Consider the following 21,120-nt stretch of genomic DNA (forward strand, 5'->3'; position numbering starts at 1 on the left):
ATAAAAGCAAATGTGAGTGGCTTATGGTCAACAAAGATTATGAAGTCTCCTTGTTCAGGCAAATGCTTAAACTTTTTTACAGTGAGGTAAATTCCTAACAATTATTGGTCATAGGTACTGTAAACCTTCTCCTGTTGACTCAGTTTCTATGAATATCATGCAATCGGTTTTCAGTTTCCTTTTTCCTGTTTCTGGAGTACAGAACCAACAGCAACATCTGAAGTATCTGTGCATAGAGCTAGAGGCAACTCGGAGTTAGTAAAAGCCACCTATGAACTCTATTTCATTTACTCCCAATGTTGATTTTGAGATGTTGATTTGAAGTCCATAATTAGACAATCACTTTAAGACTAGTTTGATGTGCCCTTGGTCTTCTTCAATACTGGATGAGGCGATTAAAATGTCATTGTAGTAAGGAAATACAAAATCCAGTCCAAACAAAACCTTATTAATGAACAGCTGGATTGTTGAAGGTGAAGTCCACAGGTCAAAATACATTATATTAAATTCATACAATCCTAATGATGTGATTATACACTGAAGAGCCAAAGAAACTGGTACACCTGCCTAATATCGTGTGGGACCCCACGAGCACACAGAAGTGCCGCAACACGATGTAGCATGGACTTGACTAATGTCTGAAGTAGTGCTGGGGGGAACTGACACCATAAATCCTGCTGGGCTGTCCATAAATCTGTAAGAGAACGAAGGGATAGAGATCATCGAGTAAAACTGAAGTGATATCAGGTGTTCCCCAGGGAAGCGTCCTGGGACCTCTACTGTTCCTGATCTATATAAATGACCTGGGTGACAATCTGAGCAGTTCTCTTAGATTGTTCGCAGATGATGCTGTAATTTACCGTCTAGTAAGGTCATCCGAAGACCAGTATCAGTTGCAAAGCGATTTAGAAAAGATTGCTGTATGGTGTGTCAGGGTCAGGTGGCAGTTGACGCTAAATAACGAAAAGTGTGAGATGATCCACATGAGTTCCAAAAGAAATCCGTTGGAATTCGATTACTCGATAAATAGCACAATTCTCAAGGCTGTCAATTCAACTAAGTACCTGGGTGTTAAAATTACGAACAACTTCAGTTGGAAGGACCACATAGATAATATTGTCGAGAAGGCGAGCCAAAGGTTGCGTTTCATTGGCAGGACACTTAGAAGATGCAACAAGTCCACTAAAGAGACAGCTTACACTACACTCGTTCGTCCTCTGTTAGAATATTGCTGCGCGGTGTGGGATCCTTACCAGGTGGGATTGACGGAGGACATCGAAAGAGTGCAAAAAAGGGCAGCTCGTTTTGTATTATCGCGTTATAGGGGAGAGAGTGTGGCAGATATGATACACGAGTTAGGATGGAAGTCATTACAGCATAGACGTTTTTCGTCGCGGCGAGACCTTTTTACGAAATTTCAGTCACCAACTTTCTCTTCCGAATGCGAAAATATTTTGTTGAGCCCAACCTACATAGGTAGGAATGATCATCAAAATAAAACAAGAGAAATCAGAGCTCGAACAGAAAGGTTTAGGTGTTCGTTTTTCCCACTCGCTGTTCGGGAGTGGAATAGTAGAGAGATAGTATGATTGTAGTTCGATGAACCCTCTGCCAAGCACTTAAATGTGAATTGCAGAGTAGTCATGTAGATGTAGATGTAGATGTAGATCTCTTCCGCATAGCACATCGCAAGGTTTCTCAGATATGCTCAATAATGTTAATGTGTGGGTAGTTTGCTGACTAGTGGAACTGTTTAATCTCTGAAGAGTGTTCCCGTAGCCACTCTATAGCAATACTGGGTGTGTGGGGTGGCGCATTGTCCTGCTGGAATTCCCCAAGTCCGTCGAAATGCACAATGGACATGAATGGATGCAGATGATCAGACAAAATGCTTATGTAGGCTACGTGATACCTATGAGAGTCCTATCTAGACATATCAGGAGTACCATATCACTCCAACTGCACACGCACCACACCATTACAGAGACTCCACCAGCATGAACAGCCCCCTGCTGACATGCAGGGTCCATGGATTCATGAGGTTGCCTCTATACCCCTACACATCCATCTATACAATTTGAAACAAGACTCGTCTAACTAGGCAACATGTTTCCAGTGCAATGCTGGTGTTGATGGGCCCAGGTGAGGTATAAAGCTTTGTTTTGTGCCTTCATTAAGGGTATACGAGTGGGTCTTCGGCTCAGAATAATGTTTCGTTGAATCGTTCACACACCAAAACTTGTTTATGGGCGTTGAAATCTGCATCAGTTTGCGGAAGACTTGCATTTCTGTCACGTTGAACAATTCTCTTCAGTTGTCTTTGTGCCATTCTTGCAGGATCTTTTTCCAGCTGTAACAATGTTGGAGATTTGATGTTTTGCCGGATTCGTGATATTTACGGTACACTCGTGAAATGGCCGTATGGGAAAATCCCCACTTCATCATTACCTTAGAGATGCTGTGTCCTACCGCTCGTTTGTCGACTGTAACACCACGTTCTAACTCACTTAAATCTTCATAAACTGCGATTGTAGCAGCAGTAACCGATCTAACAACTATGCCAGGCACTTGTCTTATGTATACGTTGCCGACCGCAGCGCCGTATTCTGTCTGTTTACACATCTCTGTATTTGAATACATATAACTATACCAGTTGCTTTGGCGCTTCAGTGTAGCTGTCTTATGCTCCAATAATTCGGTATTTGATAGTAAACCTTAAACAGATGGGAATACCGTGAAAATTTTCTATTAGAGGTACTGTTCTTTCATTTAACTGTCTGGAATCTCCACATGGGCTTCTCGAGCCATTCTTATTGAGTACCATACGGAGAGGACTAGCCCGGGCAGATTTAGATGGACTAATGATGTCATAATCTAACATGAATTTAAACTCATATTTCGCCACTCCCATGCCCTTTTCGTCCAACTTTTTTGCCCTAGAAAACAAAGGTGGGCCTTCGATGGTCCTGTAGTGTTTGATAAGATGTTTACTTTCTCTTGGTACCAAATTAGTTTAGCTACATCTGGATACTGCAACAACGGCTCTGTAAAATTTGTATTTTGTCTCATAATACCAGTACTTAAAAGAATTTTCTCTGATACTGACATAACTTTGATTCATAACTGCGCTTGATTACATCATCTATTAATTTCTTATTATGTATATCTATTAGCAACTGTAATATTCTAAAAAAAAAAAAATCGGCTCTCTGTACAGCTTTATCGATTTTCGCAATGATAAATGCTCACTAAAATTGACGCCGTAGCCCCAAATCGAAGGTACAAAGTTGGATTAAGAATGTACGAATTAGCAGCATACGCTTTATATGGAGATTCAATAATGACCTTTGAGTTTGTTGGAATTGCAGAAACGTCAGCCCCACTGTCAATTAGAAATTGAAGTACCTTCTTTTTGTCAGTAACAAATAGGCAAATTTTGCGGCAATTGCCGTGGGAGCCGACCTTGCCGCTACTTCAGCTGCTGTGTCGCGTTTTCCTGTTCGGACCAGCTACGGCGTCGTGTGTTTTTTAGATTTGCAGTGCTATCCAAAGCGAAAGTGGTAGTAACTAGGGTTGCCACCTGTCCCGATATATCGCGACCGTCAAGACTCGTCCCGACAAGGCCCAGTTTTGTCCCGATTTTGCAAAATACTTTTACGAGTTTGGCTCATAGTATTGAAATAACGCCATCTGTTAGCGCGACATGTAAATTCAGCCTCAGTTTATTTCAGTCAACGAGCATATGCTAACAATGTCGTCTGGCAGATGGGGTTGCATGTTGCGTATACTGTATTGACGATGAAAGCGCCCCAGATTTAGCGCCATCGCTCGAGAAAACACCTGACTTCTCCAGTAGAATTATTTAAGCAGGGCCATGCGGAAGAATCGCGTAGTTCCCATTTGATAAGCACTCTGATAAGACGATTCTTTTTAAATGTAATACCAACAACGAATACAAGTTAGTAATGTTTGCAGTGTTTACTGCGGGTATATAGGGCGTGAAGTATCTTATGACATAAACTTAGACGATTAAAGTGTTGTTGTGGGCTGTCGGCTGTTTACCAGCAAATAAACTCATCTTATCATAGTATACGAAAAAGCCTAAGGATGGTAAAAGGAATTGTCACTTTTGGGACGATTACGTAAAAGGGTGGTCTTTTGTCAAGAAAGGACGTACGGATCAGAAGCGTTGTGTTTCATCTCAGTAACTCACGGAGGTAAGGCAGATGTGAGGCATCACATTTCTACGAAGAATCATACAAACAGATTCGTGGTAGCATCGACATCAAAGACTAGTTGTACATTCAAGATTAAAGAAGATACCCCGGAAGAATTGCTAGTTGGTGCTGCAGAACTAACAACAGCTTATAACGTTGTCAATCATAATCAATAGTTCAGTTCTCTTGACAGTACCGTAAAACTAAACGCTGCAATGTATCCTGATTCCAGAAGTCGCCGCAAGGCGATTTACAGCCAGGACCTGAGGTAATAGGGCTTATACGTTGAAATCAATCATTAGGCTCTTCCGTCTCTCAAAAAAAAAAAAAAAAATTCTGTCGTTAACGCCCGCAGCTGAGAGAATCCTTAAGCTTTGGATTCCATTAAAACAATTTTTTGAGTTCGAAGACAGGCCACATACACTAATTTTACATTTTTCAGTAGTCCGATCAGTGACACTTCCTTCATGTTTCCGCAGTCAAATTGGCTTTGTGTGGAAAAAAATATAAAAACCGTGGAGACGAATAGAGTCTCGACAACTAAAATAAGGAATATATTAATCTTCACTCAAAGACGTCAGAATGAAAGGAAAACTGCCACTTTTTATTGACATGCAAAACCAAGACGAATGTGAGTAAATTAAAGAAAGAGAACCCTAATCCAAAAATAATTAATTTCATTTCGAAATTTGAGGAAGAGACAATGGATTTCTATATCACGCATTTCATTACTTTGAGAAATGGACGATTCCTTTTAATAAATATAAAATATTTGATTGGAAGATGCTATCTGAAACCTCAGATTGGGTGATGATTGAAAACATTATTATATACCTGGCTAAAAATGGTGTGAAGATTTCTGCCGACAACTGTTTCAGGATTGTATATATCGGAAAAGCTTTTTAAGATTCGCAAGACTGGAATTCTATACATTCCGTGGAAGAAAGGTAGCTTTACTTCCTTAAGAAAATTGAAAATCCTGAATGCAAATGCCAACTGCCAAAATTATGCGAGTATTTCTTTTCTATTCCCGCACACAACGCCACTATGGAAAGGGTGATTTCGCCCAGTGGACTGTGCCAGTTTAGCTACAAGCTGCCTTGCATGTGGTTTTATAAATACGTAAAAGGGAAAAAAGATTTGTTAAAAAGGTGAAATCTTACGAAAAATATGGTTTACCAACTATTTCTGCCGCAACAACTACCATGTAATTGTGTTCTAGATAAAAAGTGATTATGTTAAATAAATTTTTTACTTCATTTCTACACCGTCATCTCTTAGTGTCCCGATGAGGTCCCACGTACGTATGGCAATTCTAGTTAACAACAGTTCTTGCCTTTGTGATTGTATTTATTTCGCGATTTACTGCGGCTGTTATTACGTAGGAGATCGAGGCTTCCTTAAGGCCTGTACGCACGCAACGATCTGCTTCCGCAAATGTCTGTGCACGTCGCATCTGCGCAGACTGGTCGGTACGTGTGGACAGGAGATTTGCACCGATATAAGGTGTGTGCAAACCTAGAAGTGGGAGTTGGACGTTTTAGCGAATCGTCTCAAATCTGTGGGTTCAAACCACATCTGCACAGACAAGTTGGACCGTGTGGACAGAAGATCGCCGGAAATCTGGCGCTAAACAGCTGCTTGTTCAGTCTAGTGTTTGGCTTTGTGCGCATGAAGCATTAAAATGGCTTACGCTCGTCAGTGTTCTAGATAGTTTATCAGAGAATTCATTATTCTTTATAGAAATGGCCCATGTTTGTGGGAGATTAAAAGTAAAGAGTACAGTGACAGGAACAAAAATACAGCTGCATACAATGCATTAATTGAAAAATTACGAGAAGTTGACGCACCGGCGAACTGAGAAATGGTAATAATAAAAGTCGTTGTGGACTGCTTACTACAAATAATTATCAAAAATCACAAAGATCTGGTGTTGGAGTGGATGAAATATACCAGTCAAGTTTGTGGTATTTTGTGATTCAAACACGTCTAAAACAGCAAAAATATTTTTTGTAACTTGACAGAATTAATGTACTTGACTTGCGTTCATGAACTCATCCTTCAGGACAGCGTAAATAGCTTCACTTGTGTTGGGTATAATTTCACTCAATGCTTGTTTAGAAGTTGCAGTTGAAAAATTAAAGTCCTTATAGTTCCTTCGTGTTGCCAAGAATCTTAATGTCACCGTCAGCCGTTCATGGAGAGAAATTGCTCTTCTCATTAAAGTATTATTTCGTATATTATGAGAGGTTACGAGCGTTAAGAGACAATTATAAGTTTCGACATCCATCTGTAAATAATTACGCCAGTCGTTAGTGTGACCCTGCAACTCTCGCAGTAAATGTACGTGCGAAAAATGCCTTCGCTTTAGCAGCCACTATGTATACCATTTTGACCACTCTCTCTGTTTCCTGCGTTTTGTCTGAATGTTTTTTGCAACACAAGTTGCGAACACAGACCACAACAGAATTTCTTCAATTCCTAAATTTCAAAATAAATTAATTAAACTTCTGACGTTTTCGGCGAGCGTAGTCGCTTGCCACTGATATTTCTTTTCTACACCGACAGATGGCAGGCGAGTAGTAGATTGGAGTTTGTGTCGTATGAACACAACACATACGCAGCGATCTTTTGCATGTACAATCATCTGCGCAGACAGATCCTTAGTGAGACCTGCCTCGGTAACCAATTGACTGTGCAGCTATTTGTCTCTTTTTGTTATCAGACCATCCAGTTGGTTACAAGAATCACTATACATGGCAGAGAATTCGTTATAGGGTTCATTCCTACTGGTCTACCAACAATTATAGCCACTTTTTCAAGTCCCTCTTCACTAACAATTAAAATATTGCTTATATATTCCGTAAGGTTTTCTAGCCAGAGTGTCTCAAGGACCTTTGGCAACACTACTCCTTGCATTTTAGGTAATAACTGGCTAGGCTTTTGGTATTCCAAATCAATTATCTTGACTGATATCTTAACGCGCGTATCTTCGATTTCTTTGAATATACTTAGTAGACGTTCTCAGTCAACACATATTTATTCACTTCCGTGCAAGGACCGATGGCCCTTGTAGTTTGGTCCCTTAAATCCCATAAACCAACTTCCGTGCAGCAAATAATGTCCCGAATATCCTCTATGCATTTTAGTCCTAATTTGCCACTTGATTTTAAATACAGTCTCTTCTGTAACAGTTTTGCAAATGCTGAAATGCGCCTGTACTTGATAGAATCAAATTTGGGATCTTTCACTCAAAAAGGCGGAATTTTCGTGCTAACCTAATTGACTACCAATCTATCCTCGGGGATGCTCCTGCTTGTCGCCGTATCTTCTTATTGTCACTGCAAGTATAACTGCAGTAGCGTGATATATTTACTAGGGGTAAAAAATGTTGCTTAACAATATTAATTTGACAGTCTCCTGTATACAAAGTTAATTATACAATGCCATTTGCTTTTGAGATATCCCGTATTTTCACGTGGAAGAAATGGTAGGCTCATACTTACGAGATGTTGACTCTTACTATGGCATTTTTCCTATACGTACATCAACCTCAGACTATTTTGTTTACGTTTTATTGCCTAGGCCTACTACATTTTTGTGTTTCTTTTTGCTGTCTTTTCCGAAATTATCTAGCGTTAAACGATGCGAGAGACTTACTTACTCGAAAGGCAACAATCACAGACAAAATCTGAACAGTTGTTTAACGGATCAAAGAAACGAGACAAAGGGCAGAAGTAATTAAAAATCCAAGCAGATGACGATTGAGCTTCCACTTCAAATGGCTAAATATGACCGCCAAGGAACTCTACGTACGCCGCGAAATTCAAATGGAGTAATGTAGACCATTAATACAAAAACATAGTAACCATGGAACAGCTACAATAAAGGGACTTAGTCTTTGAGAATCGTATACGAATACCGAAACGAAGGGTAATACTAGTCGAGTTAACAGCGATATCAAATAAATAGTGCAACACATTGAGCTATCGAACCTTCGATGGTTCCTCTGGGGGCCACCGATAGCGCTCGCATCGTTCTGAGCCGGTGCGTAACATCATTTCGAAGTGCGGTGTGTGTTGGCGTTGAAGCAGACGTGTTTTAACTTGGGATGCGTGATTTTAGGAACGAGGAAGATCTTTTTCCTTTTTCTAGTTGACGTCTAGCGAACTAATTCGTTGAGATGACATTCTTTTTCTGTATGAAAGCAATGTCGCACATTTGATTTATGACAGACTCATCGTGATGGAAGGGGGAGGTAACGCAGAAAGGGCATGTGGATGTGATACGCAGGTATATTTGAAAGACACCAAGAATGAGAAACGATCAGTTTTAAATTTTTATATGGGAGTAGCATTGTCTTATTTTCACAAGACCATAAAATATAACCGAATTTGTAACTTATTGTACAAGCCCTTATTCGGGTATCATTACTTTCCTCTGAGAATGGAAGGGTAAATAATGGGTTTCATGTTATTTAAGATCAGGTCTGATGATCGTTTTTCTGCCTGGGAGTAAATAATCTGTGTAAGCTTCAGTATCAGATTTCTGCTGGTAATCGTTTACAGATGGCGTAATATTTTGTAGAAATTACGACGCTGATACTGTGCTGCCTTTTAATTCTGCGATTACACTTCTTTGTGTTTCGTATATAATGTGCTATTAGAATGCATAGACATTTGGTAACTATTGTGAAGTATTTGTGAAAGATTCTACTCTATTTTCTAGATCCCAGTGAGTGAAGGCTGTCGGTTGCGCATTCGTATGGACACTGATGAATGGGGTAGGTATTTTATTTGCTGACGCTTGACGTCATAATATCCATGCACTGAAGTCGCACACTTCACTCATAACATATTCTGTTGTTTCAGCTCTGGGAGAGGTCTTGCAAATTCGGGAGATTTCCGGCATAAAAAGCTATTTCATTCGCTATTTGGGACGTAAGTATTTTGGCAAGTCATTCATGCTCTTTGCAGTTGTGGTTATGTCTCTGAGAGACTGTTATGCCATTGCAGAGGTAGGGCAACAAATGTGAAATTAACTGTAGGCTAATACCCGTTTATATACAGCTTCAAAACTGTTGAAAACATTTTTCTTAGTGCTTCATTGCCCAGCTATCCTACCATGTCTGTCAGTCTTGCATTGTTTACATAAATAGTTGTCTACTGGTAATAACTCATGATAATTGTCTAATTATAATAATTCCTTGTGCGCCATTTCCAGCTTATTCAAATCCACAAAAACACTGAAGTGCTCCAAAATTGCATCAGTATGGATTTAAAAAATGTTATTTAAGAGTCAGGTGATTTGCTAATTAATTTATAAGTTGTCATTTTCTCCAATCTATGTTTTATTAGTAGTAAGGAATCTTAGCTCTGAATTTGTGTAGTCAGTTACACTTCTCTCGTGTAAAAGTCGTAACACAGTGATGAAGCGTACATAATGTACCAGTTATATCCAGTTCACCCCATTCCCAAATAGTTCATAGAAAGAAATATTGTGGTTTTCTCAGCACATCTCCATAATATGACATCTGTATCTATGCTCTGCTAACCACTGTGAAGTGCATGGCAGAGGGTGTGTCCAATTGTACCAGTTACTAGGGATTTTTCCCATTCCATTCACATACGAAGCAAGCGAGAATGATGGTTTGAATGCCTCTGTGCATGCAGTAATTATTCTAATTCATCCTCATGATCCCTATGTGATAGATCCCAGAGTCATCTTTTAAAGCCGCTTTTTGAAACTTTTAACAGACTGTTTCTGGACAGTTCACTATGTCTGTCTTCAAAGAGGCTTTCAGTTTAGTTCCTTCAACATCTGTGACACTCTCCCACAGATCAGACAAACCTGTGACCATTTGTTCTGCTTTTCTCTGTCTACATTCAGCGTCCCCTGTTAATCCTATTTGGCATAGGTCGCACATGGTTGAGCAGTATCCTAGAACCTATAGCATGAGTAATTCGTAAGCAGTTTCCTTTGTAGACCGCTTACACTTCCCAAGTAGTCTACTAATAAACTGAAGTCTATCATGTGCTTTACCTATGACAGAGTATGTGGTCATTCCATTTCATATCCTTACAAAGTGCCATACCCATCTATTTGTAGGGCTAGCAGTTTCAACTGTCACTCGTTGATGTTATAGTTAATAGAATACTACATTTTTGCCTTTTCAGGTGCACAATTTTACATTTCTGAACACTCAAGGCAAGTTGCCAAAGTATGTACCTCTTTGAAATTTTATCAAGATTCAGGCAGTACTTCATTATAGATCCATATATCATTCTGCAAAAAAAATCTTAGGTTAGTATTAACTTTGTCTGCAGGATCATTAATATACAACATGAACAGTGAGGGTCCCAACACACTTCGTGGTGCACACCTGTAGCTGCTACTTCATATGCCAATGGCTCTCCATCCAAGGTAGCATTCTCCATCCACTGTAACAAAAGGTCCTCAATACAGTCACAAATTTCACTTGTAGGAGATGTGGGGAACTCTGAGATGTGATACAATAGAATGAAATAAATTAACAATGTAATGTTATATATGTGAATGTAAAAGATTAGAAAAAGTGCCCCCAGTTTTTGGTTTTGTCGTCTTGTGGGGGGGGGGGGGGGGGTAAATCTGCTGCCACTTGGTAAATATAAAAAAAAACCTCCCCACACCTTAATTTGATTATAAAAATATGTTAAGTCCTTCTCCTGAAAGTTTGCTTGGAATTTTGAGACAACACTGCTGGCTAAAGTTCTTGGTACTGTTGTTAAGGCAAGTATAAAAGAACCGTTGGGCATCCATTCTCTTGTAGCTATCAATTGCTTCCTTTGAGAGATCTTTGCCTCCACTTATCCTCTCTAGAGGAGGGACCCTCTCATGCTGGGGCCTAACAAGGGGACCACAAGGTGTCTGGATTTTTGAACTTTTATATATTTGCGGTAGATGAAGTCCAGGACTCAAATGTCAATCAATTGGCTGCAACTCTCAGAAATTCTGAAGAAAATAGAATTTGTAGTTTTCTTACCATTCTTTAATACACTAATGTAAGGTTGATCTTCAGATAAGTGCTGTGGCTCAGTCATAATGCTGGCCTGCCACTTTGGGGGCCTGAGTTTGATTCAGATTTTAAACAAAGATGCATATTCTGTGGTATTTCCATGAAGCGTACAATACATAAAGATGGGAAAAAAGTTTTCCTTTTAATTAGGCATAAAAATTTTGAAATCTTTTTTATAAAAGGTCGCTACTTAATAAGTTAAATTTGCAATGATTACTGGATATCTGTGTTTAGTACGTAATAAGAAATAAGATGCACGTTTTTGATAAAAATGACAAGTTAACATGTGTTAATTAGCATATATTTGATGATTTTTATATTTAAATGATGTGGGTATATGATCTGAACAGAAGGAAAAAATGACCGAAATGAAACTAGACCCAGAGATTACCAGTCTTTGAGTGCTACAATTTTTTGTTTATGCTTCATGGAAATGATTCTAGAACTAGCACCTCTGTTTAAAAATTTAAATCTGCTAAGTATTGAACCCAAGCCCACAACATGGCAGGCAAGCACTATACCACAGAGCCACCCACATTGCTCATAGAAAGTCAGTTTTATGTTAGTGTCTACAACAGGGTTCTAAAACTTCAACATCGATTTTTGCAAGTTGTTACAAACTGCTTTTGGTGACTGAAATTTGAGTTCTGAACTTCATGTTCTATAAATATTAAAAATTACAAAAAAATCTGATTGCTGTGTGATCTCCTTTTGAATGCTCAGCCTTCTTTTGTCCTTCTGACATCGGTCTTTCCTTTCTGAGTAAGAAACTTGTAGTTTAAAAAGTTAGCTCTCTTGTACTTTTGTGTATTAGTACTAGGAATTTCGCTGGCCAGCAATTCTGCCTCATAATTTTACACTTTTCCTGGGAGTTTCAAATATTAATATCTGTTGACTCCACAGTACAGACAAAGGGTTCAAAAAGTTGCCATTTTGACTTTTAGTAGCCTACCAGATTTCCAGTAACTGGCACTGCTCAGAATGAGTCTTTAGACTGATAGTAACATACAGCTGGACTTATGTACTGCTCTTAGTTTGGCAACAAGTAAATTCGTGTAGCCTGTGGGATAAGTCTTTGACATAACAATAAGAGATGAGAAGAGAGACAATGTATTTATAGCACCCAAATTGAAACCATTGGCTTTTTTCTGTGTTTTCTGTAGTGAGTTTTGAGAAAAATATTGTGTTATTATGGCAGCAAGTGCTTTAAAGTGGACTGATTCAAGTGATTTTGGTCTGCACGGTGAGGTCATCTGTCAGTGTGTGTATCATGGATTAATTGCAGGGACACAAAGATGTATCAAATTTGGTGGTGAAATGATTACACAATTGATCTGTGGGAACACACTAAGTGGATCAGTGTTTTTTCATTAAATAATTTGAGTAGTTAGGTGGATCAATGTTTATTAATAATGTTTACACATTTGATGTATTCATAAACATGTATCAACCTACCTTACACCAAGACATAATTAAGAAACTTTGATCCACATAGTGTGCTCATGCAGATCAGCTGTGTAGCAACCCCGAGCAGAAAAATATTTCACTGCTTTTTGTAATATCTGATGGGTTGTGATGGTGTCCTTGGTTTGCTGATACTACAGATAGTACAGTTTAAATAGCTGCCAGTCAAACAAGAAGCAATTAAATTTATAACATTCATTTACCGCAATGTTTCACCCTTTCTTCCGAATGTATTACTTCAAAATGTCGTCTGCCTGCTGTTGTATCATTGGCTGTGTAACATAGTGTCAGATCTTGTGTTCCCATAATACCTTATGAGAAGTGCTGATAACATTCCTGCATAAAGTATGTAAGCATGCCACTGCTCCTATTCTAGACCTTTACCTACAACTGACAAGGTCAGAATAGATACAACTTAGTGGAAATTGAATAATTGATTTAAATAGATAACTAAAAACACAATTTTTAGAAAGGGAGTGTGGAGTTGGGGCAGTCAAAGATAATTAGGTAAGATAGGTGCAGATGACAAAAGACCATTTTCAGGAAGTTTCTCTTCCTGATTTAGATAGTGAAAGGTGGCAAAAATTAAAGACCTTCCTGCTTTTCTATGTTAATCATATTCCACAGGGGGTCTAGTTATACAAGGAAGTAAGGGATGTATATTTTATTTTGAAGCAATGCAGTGTGTGAAAGTTTGTGTTGTGGTGCTCATGTTAATTATATCCTATTGTCATTGTCTTCAGACTGGTTTTATGCAGCCCTCCATGTTAGTATGGTCCTTTCATGTCTGCCTAACTGCTGCAACCTACATTTATCTGAACTTGCTTACTTTAGGCAAGCTTTCAAGTCTTCCTACATTTTGATGCAATGCAGTGTGTGAAAGTTTGTGTTGTGGTGCTCATGTTAATTATATCCTATTGTCATTGTCTTCAGACTGGTTTTATGCAGCCCTCCATGTTAGTGTGGTCCTTTCATGTCTGCCTAACTGCTGCAACCTACATTTATCTGAACTTGCGTACTTTAGTCAAGCTTTTAAGTCTTTCTACATTTTTACCCCCCCCCCCCCCCCCCCCCCACACACACACAAATTCTGCCTTTACCAAACTGACAATTTCTTGATGCTTCAGGGTGTGTCCTATCAACCAATAGTTAAGTTGTGGCATAAATCTTTGTCTTCCATTTGATTCATTACCTAGTCATTTATTACTCAGTTCTCCATCTAATCACCACTATTTTTCTATAGCTCAACATTTCTAAAGTTTCTCGTGTGTGAATTTCCTAGTGTCAACTTTTTGTTTCAGTACAGTAACACTCTCCAGGCAAATCAGAAAATACTTCATGACACTTAAATATATTTCATGTTAACAGATTTCTCTTTTCCAGAAATGCTTTTCTTGCTATTGATTGCCACTATGCTTCTTATATCTCCCCTGCTTTGGCCATCATCAGCTCTTCTGCTGCCCAGATAGCAAAACCCATCAACTACTTTCAGCATCTCACTCCCTTATCTAAATACCTCAGTGTCACCTAATTTAATTACACTAAATTCCATTTTACTTCTTTTACTTCTGTTGTTCATTTTTTAAAAATTCTTTGAAGATGCTATCAACTCCATTGAACTATTCTTCCACATCCTTAGCTGTGTCTGAGAGACTTAAAATGTCATCGGCAAACCTCAGAGTTTTTATTTATTTTCTCTGAACTTGAATTCCCTTTCCAAATTTCTATGTGATTTCCTTGACAGATTTTTCAATGTACAGATTGAATAAATAACAAATATCAAGAATGGGTTTATCGCCCTTCCTATGGCTTCCCATTTGTGTTCATATACACTAATACATAAATAATTGAATTTATGAAGATACTCTTCAGCGTAGTTGAACCCAGCTACTTAACAGATACCTCTACTCATATTATGGAGGAGGCAATGAGTTGCATACAGGAACAATGAAAAAGTGCTCAAATATTGAAGTCCTTATGAAATCGCACGCGTGCGCGCGCACACACGCACACGCGCGCAAAACTCTCACACAACACTTGTCTCTCCTCCTGTTCTGATATTAAACCTGTCCCTTTGCAGTAGTTGTTCATGGTCTTAGCATTATATTAATGTTTGTCTCTATTTTTAGAGACAAGAGAAATATTTGTAATGGCAAAAGGACACCCAAGAATATACACACTGTGAAGCAGTTTGCAAATATGAAGTATTTTGTGGAAAAGGTCTCTGTTGGAAGTTGTTGAATTAACACTAGATACTCGATACAACATACTTCAATATTGTGAAAGTACATTATCCCTGTGAGCTGAATTCAGATGAAGACTCCTGTAACTCATCACTGAATGAAAATGTGCAGAGTTATGTAAGTTTCTTCATCCTTAAATTGCCCAAAGCTGTAGTTCTGCTTACTATAATTATAGCAGAACAAGGTACTTCATTGTAATAGGCCGGTTTTCTAATTAAGGTTGCACAAGAGAAAAGATAAAATACATTTACTTTTATTTTATTGTGTATATCTTAAATCCCCCCATGGACCTTGCCGTTGGTGGGGAGGCTTGTGTGCCTCAGTGATACAGATAGTCGTACCGTAGGTGCAACCACAATGGAGGGGTATCTGTTGAGAGGCCAGACAAATGTGGCAACAGTCTGGATGATTGACTGATGTGGCCTTGTAACAATATCCTAAACGGCCTTGCTGTGCTGGTACAGCGAACGGCTGAAATCAAGGGGAAACCACAGCCGTAATTCTTCCCGAGGGCATGCAGCTTTACTGTATGATTAAATGATGGCGTCCTCTTGGGTAAAATATTCCGGAGGTAAAATAGTCCCCCATTTGGATCTCCGGGCAGGGACTACTCCAGAGGATGCCATTATCAGGAGAAAGAAAACTGGCGTTCTACGGATCGGAACGTGGAATGTCAGGTAGGTTAGAAAATTTAAAAAGGGAAATGGATAGGTTAAAGTTAGATATCGTAGGAATCAGTGAAGTTCGGTGGCAGGAGGAACAAGATTTCTGGTCAGGTGACTACAGGGTTATAAACACAAAATCAAATAGGGGTAATGCAGGAGTAGGTTTAATAATGAATAAAAAAAATAGGAATGTGGGTAAACTACTACAAACAGCATAGTGAACGCATTATTGTGGCCAAGATAGATACAAAGCCCACACCTACTACAGTAGTAAAAGTTTATATGCCAACTAGATCTGCAGATGACAAAAAAATTGAAGAAATGTATGATGAAATAAAAGAAATTATTCAGGTAGTGAAGGGAGACGAAAATTTAATAGTCATGGGTGACTGGAATTCGAGTGTAGGAAAAGGGAGAGAAGGAAACGTAGTAGGTGAATATGGATTGGGGCTAAGAAATGAAAGAGGAAGTTGTAAGACATTTCCAGGGGCAGATGCGGACTCTGACCACAATATATTGGTTATGACCTGTAGATTAAAACTGAAGAAACTGCAAAAAAAGTGGGAATATAAGGAGATGGGCCCTGGATAAACTGAAAGAACCAGAGGTTGTACAGAGTTTCAGAGAGAGCATAAAGGAACAATTGACAGGAATGGGGGAAAGAAATACAGAAGAAGATGGATGGGTAGCTTTGAGGGATGAATTAGTGAAGGCAGCAGAGGATCAAGTAGGTAAAAAGACGAGGGCTAGTAGAAATCCTTGGGTAACAGAAGAAATATTGAATTTAATTGATGAAAGGAGAAAATATAAAAATGTAGTAAATGAAGCAGGCAAAAAGGAATACAAACGTCTCAAAAATGAAATCGACAGGAAGTTCAAAATGGCTAAGCAGGCATGGCTAGAGGACAAATGTAAGGATGTAGAGGCTTATCTCACTAGGGGTAAGATAGATACTGCCTAAAGGAAAATTAAAGAGACCTTTGGAGAAAAGAGAGCCACTTGTATGAATATCAAGAGCTCAAATGGAAATCCAGTTCTAAGCAAAGAAGGGAAAGCAGGAAGGTGGAAGGAGTATATAGAGGGTCTATACAAGGGCGATGTACTTGAGGACAATATTGTGGAAATGGAAGAGGATGGAGATGAAATGGGAGATACGGTACTGCATGAAGTTTGACAGAGCACTGAAAGACCTGAGTCGAAACAAGGCCCCCGGAGTAGACAACATTCCGTTAGAACTACTGACAGCCTTGGGAGAGCCAGTCCTGACAGAACTCTACCATCTGGCTAGAGAGATGTAAGAGACAGGCAAAGTACCCTCAGACTTCAAGAAGAATATGATAATTCCAATCCCAAAGAAAGCAGGTGTTGACAGATGTGAAAATTACTTAACAATCAGTTTAATAAGCCACAGCTGCAAAATACTAACACAAATTATTTACAGACGAATGGAAAAACTAGTAGAAGCCGACCTTGGGGGGAAGATCAGTTTGGATTCCGTAGAAACACTGGAACACGTGAGGCAATACTGACCTTAAGACTTATCTTAGAAGAAAGATTAAGGAAAGGCAAACCTATGTTTCTAGCATTTGTAGACTTAGAGAAAGCTTTTGACAATGTTGACTGGAATACTCTCTTTCAAATTCTAAAGGTGGCAGGGGTAAAATACAGGGAGGGAAAGGCTATTTACAATTTGTACAGAAAACAGATGGCAGTAATAAGAGTCGAGGGGCATGAAAGGAAAGCAGTGGTTGGGAAAGGAGTGAGACAGGGTTGTAGCCTCTCCCCGATGTTATTCAATCTGTATATTGAGCAAGCAGTAAAGGAAACAAAAGAAAAATTTGGAGCAGGTATTAAAATCCATGGAGAAGAAATAAAAACTTTGAGGTTTGCTGCTGACATTGTAATTCTGTCAGAGACAGCAAAGAACTTGGAAGAGCAGTTGAACAGAATGGACAGCATCTTGAAAGGAGGATATAAGATGAACATTAACAAAAGCAAAATGAGGATAATGGAATGTAGTCGAATTTGGTCGGGTGAGAGCTGAGGGAATTAGATTAGGAAATGAGAGACTTAAAGTAGTAAAAGTGTCTTGCTATTTGGGGAGCAGAATAACTGATGATGGTCAATGTAGAGAGGATATCAAATGTAGACTGGCAATGGCAAGGAAAATGTTTCTGAAGAAGAGACATTTGTTAACATAGAGTATAGATTTAAGTGTCAGGAAGTCGTTTGTGATAGTATTTGAATGGAGTGTAGCCATGTATGGAAGTGAAACATGGACGATAAATAGTTTGGGCAAGAAGAGAATAGCTTTCGAAATGTGGTGCTACAGAAGAATGCTGAAGATTAGATGGGTTGATCACATAACTAATGAGGAAGTATTGAATAGGATTGGGGAGAAGAGAAGTTTGTGGCACAACTTGACCAGAAGAATGGATCGGTTGGTAGGACATATTCTGAGGCATCAAGGGATCACTAATTTAAAACATCTGGATGGAGGGCATGAGGGCTGTGGGTTACCTGAAATTGCGGCCAGGAGGATTACGGGAGTGGAAGATGAGTGGTAAAAATAACTCCTGCCTGTAGTTAGAAAGCTATTGGTAGAAGGAAAGATCTAGATGGTCCAGGTTGTGAAGCACCGTTTGAAATGGAGAATGTGTGGCCTTGGGTTGGCAACTTTATTCTTGGCCACAGTTCTGTGATGGCCATTAATTTTGGTTGACTGCTGGTTGGTTGTCATGATACAACATTGTGCTGTAGGTAGAAAGATGGTGAATAAAATGCTTTTGGCTGTCAAGAAAGCAATTCACGAAGCCTTTAATGAGTACCATAGCAGAATATTGTTAATGATCTTTCACGAAACCCAAATAAATTCTGGTTGTATGTAACAACTGTTAGACACCGAAGATAGTGTCCAGTCACTTGTTAGTGATAGAGGAGATGAAGTTGAAGATAGCAAAGCAAAAACTGAAATTCTTTATTCCATTTTCAGATGCTTCTTTACAAAAGAAAACTTGGGAGAACTGCACCAATGTAATCCTCGTACCCATGAAAAGGCAAGTGAAATAAGTGTTAGTGTCAATGATGTTGAGAAACAACTGAAATCATTTAAATTGAAAGAAGCCCCAGGGTCCATTGTAGTCACTATGAGTGCTGAGTAAGCCCATTTTCTATGTATGATATATTATAGATCCCTGAAATAAAGAAACTATGTCCAGCCAGTGTCGGTTGGTCACAGCCATTGTGCTCCCTGCTGCCGTTGGATAAGCAGCTGCAGCAGCAAGTCGTATAACCCTAGCTTACTTATTTGTTAGATAGTTTAATTTCTTTGCGTGTTTTTGGGTACTTGCATTGTTTAATTCATATATTTCGGGCGTATTATAGTATTTGACAGTAGTAGCATCGCGCTTTAGTGTTTACTTGGTAGATTCTTATTTAAATTGCGTGAGAGTTTCGTATAGGAGGTGCAATTTCGAATTTGTTACTGTAATCGTAAATTCAGCAGATTGTAGAGCAGTCGTTACGCATTTGTACAGGTTAGTTGATACATTCTTTGCGTGTTTCGCTTGCGTTATCTAGGCACGGACACGTGTTTCAGTAACTGTTGTTCAACATCGATTAGAATGGACAGGGACTGCGATTGCTGTGTTCGGATGAGGGCTGACTTGGCATCCCTTCGCTCACAGCTGCAATCGGCGCTGACTTCGGTCGCGCAGCTTGAGGCTGTTGCCAATGGGCACCACTGTGGGGAGGCGGACTTGGGTATCACGGGGATGTCAACCTCATCCCGTCTGTCCCCAGATCGGTCTGCCGCTGTGGTTGCCCCGGTTGCTGCCCGCAGTGGCGCTGAGCCCTCGCCTGTGGTTGATTGGGAGGTCGTTCCAAGGCGTGGCAGACAGCGAAAGGCGTCCCCGGAAGCTGATCAGAAAGCCTCCCTGGTGCGTCTGACAAACCGGTTTCAGGCACTGTCTCTGGCTGAGCCAGATGCAGCTGCCTGCCCTGTTTCACAGGATCATTCTCAGCCTTCAAGGTCCGGGGAATCACAGAGGGTGGGCTTACTGGTAGTTGGGAGCTCCAATGTTAGGCGCGTAATGGGGCCCCTTAGGGATACGGCGGCTAAGGAGGGGAAGAAATCCAGCGTGCACTCCGTGTGCATTCCGGGAGGAGTCATTCCTGATGTGGAAAGGGTCCTTCCAGATGCCATGAAGAGCACAGGGTGCAGCCAGCTGCAGGTGGTGGCACATGTCGGCACTAATGACGTGTGTCGCTTTGGATCTGAGGAAATTCTCTCTGAATTCCAGCGGCTATCTGATTTGGTGAAGGCTGCCGGTCTTGCTTACGAAATGAAGGCAGAGCTCACCATCTGCAGCATCGTTGACAGAACCGACTGCAGACCTTTGGTGCAGAGCCGAGTGGAGGGTCTGAATCAGAGGCTCAGGCGGTTTTGCAACCGTATTGGCTGCAGATTCCTTGACTTGCGCCATAGGGTGGTGGGGTTTTGGGTTCCGCTGAATAGGTCAGGAGTTCACTACACTCAGCTGGCGGCTACACGGGTAGCGGAGGCTGTGTGGCGTGGACTGGGCGGTTTTTTAGGTTAGAAGGCCTCGGGAAAGTGCGGGATGGGCTGCAATGTCAAACGGTGCTTGGCAATTACAGGACGTGCTTGGATCAAGGAACAGTCGGAATTATAGTTGTAAATTGTTGTAGTTGCGCTGGAAAAGTCCCTGAGCTTCAAGCGCTAATAGAAAGCACAGAAGCTGATATTGTTATAGGTACAGAAAGCTGGCTAAGGCCTGAAATAAGTTCTGCAGAAATTTTTACAAAGTCTCAGACGGTGTTCAGGAAAGATAGATTAGGCAGAATTGGTGGTGGAGTGTTTGTGTCTGTCAGTAGTGGTTTATCTTGTAGTGAAGTCGAAGTAGATACTCCGTGCGAATTGGTATGGGTGGAGGTTATACTTAACAGCCGAATTAAGTTAATAATTGGCTCCTTCTACCGACCCCCAGACTCCGATGATACAGTTGCGGAACAGTTCAGAGAAAGTTTGAGTCTCGTAACAAATAAATACCCCAGTCATACGGTTATAGTTGGTGGGGACTTCAACCTACCCTCAGTATGTTGGCAAAAATACTTGTTCAAAACCGGTGGTAGGCAGAAAACGTCTTCCAAGATTGTCCTAAATGCTTTCTCCGAAAATTATTTCGAGCAGTTATTCCACGAACCCACGCGAATTGTAAATGGTTGCGAAAACACACTTGACCTCTTAGCCACAAACAATCCAGAGCTGATAGAGAGCATCATGACTGATACAGGGATTAGTGATCACAAGGTCATTGTAGCTAGGCTCAATACCATTTCTTCCAAATCCATCAGAAACAAACACAAAATAATTTTATTTAAAAAAGCGGATAAGTGTCACTAGAAGCCTTTCTAAAAGACAATTTCCATTCCTTCCGAACTGACTATGCGAATGTAGA

At 40.0% G+C, this 21,120-nt stretch overlaps 1 protein-coding gene across 3 annotated transcripts in view; it reads left to right on the plus strand.

The window, feature by feature from the left end:
* Positions 1-8,241: 8,241 nt before the first annotated feature.
* The window catches only part of LOC126292167 (histone acetyltransferase Tip60-like), a 90,597-nt gene continuing 77,718 nt past the window's right edge, over positions 8,242-21,120 (plus strand). For 2 of the 3 annotated variants that reach the window (XM_049986007.1, XM_049986005.1), the window contains exons 1-3: positions 8,242-8,510; positions 8,946-9,000; positions 9,089-9,157. In XM_049986007.1, coding sequence (XP_049841964.1) covers positions 8,463-8,510; positions 8,946-9,000; positions 9,089-9,157 — 172 coding nt within the window. In that variant the 5' untranslated portion in view covers positions 8,242-8,462. The remainder of the gene's footprint in view (positions 8,511-8,945; positions 9,001-9,088; positions 9,158-21,120) is intronic. The other variant, XM_049986006.1, reaches the window with a different exon arrangement.

Source organism: Schistocerca gregaria, chromosome 9 (genome assembly GCF_023897955.1).
Source record: "Schistocerca gregaria isolate iqSchGreg1 chromosome 9, iqSchGreg1.2, whole genome shotgun sequence".
NCBI lineage: Eukaryota > Metazoa > Arthropoda > Insecta > Orthoptera > Acrididae > Schistocerca > Schistocerca gregaria.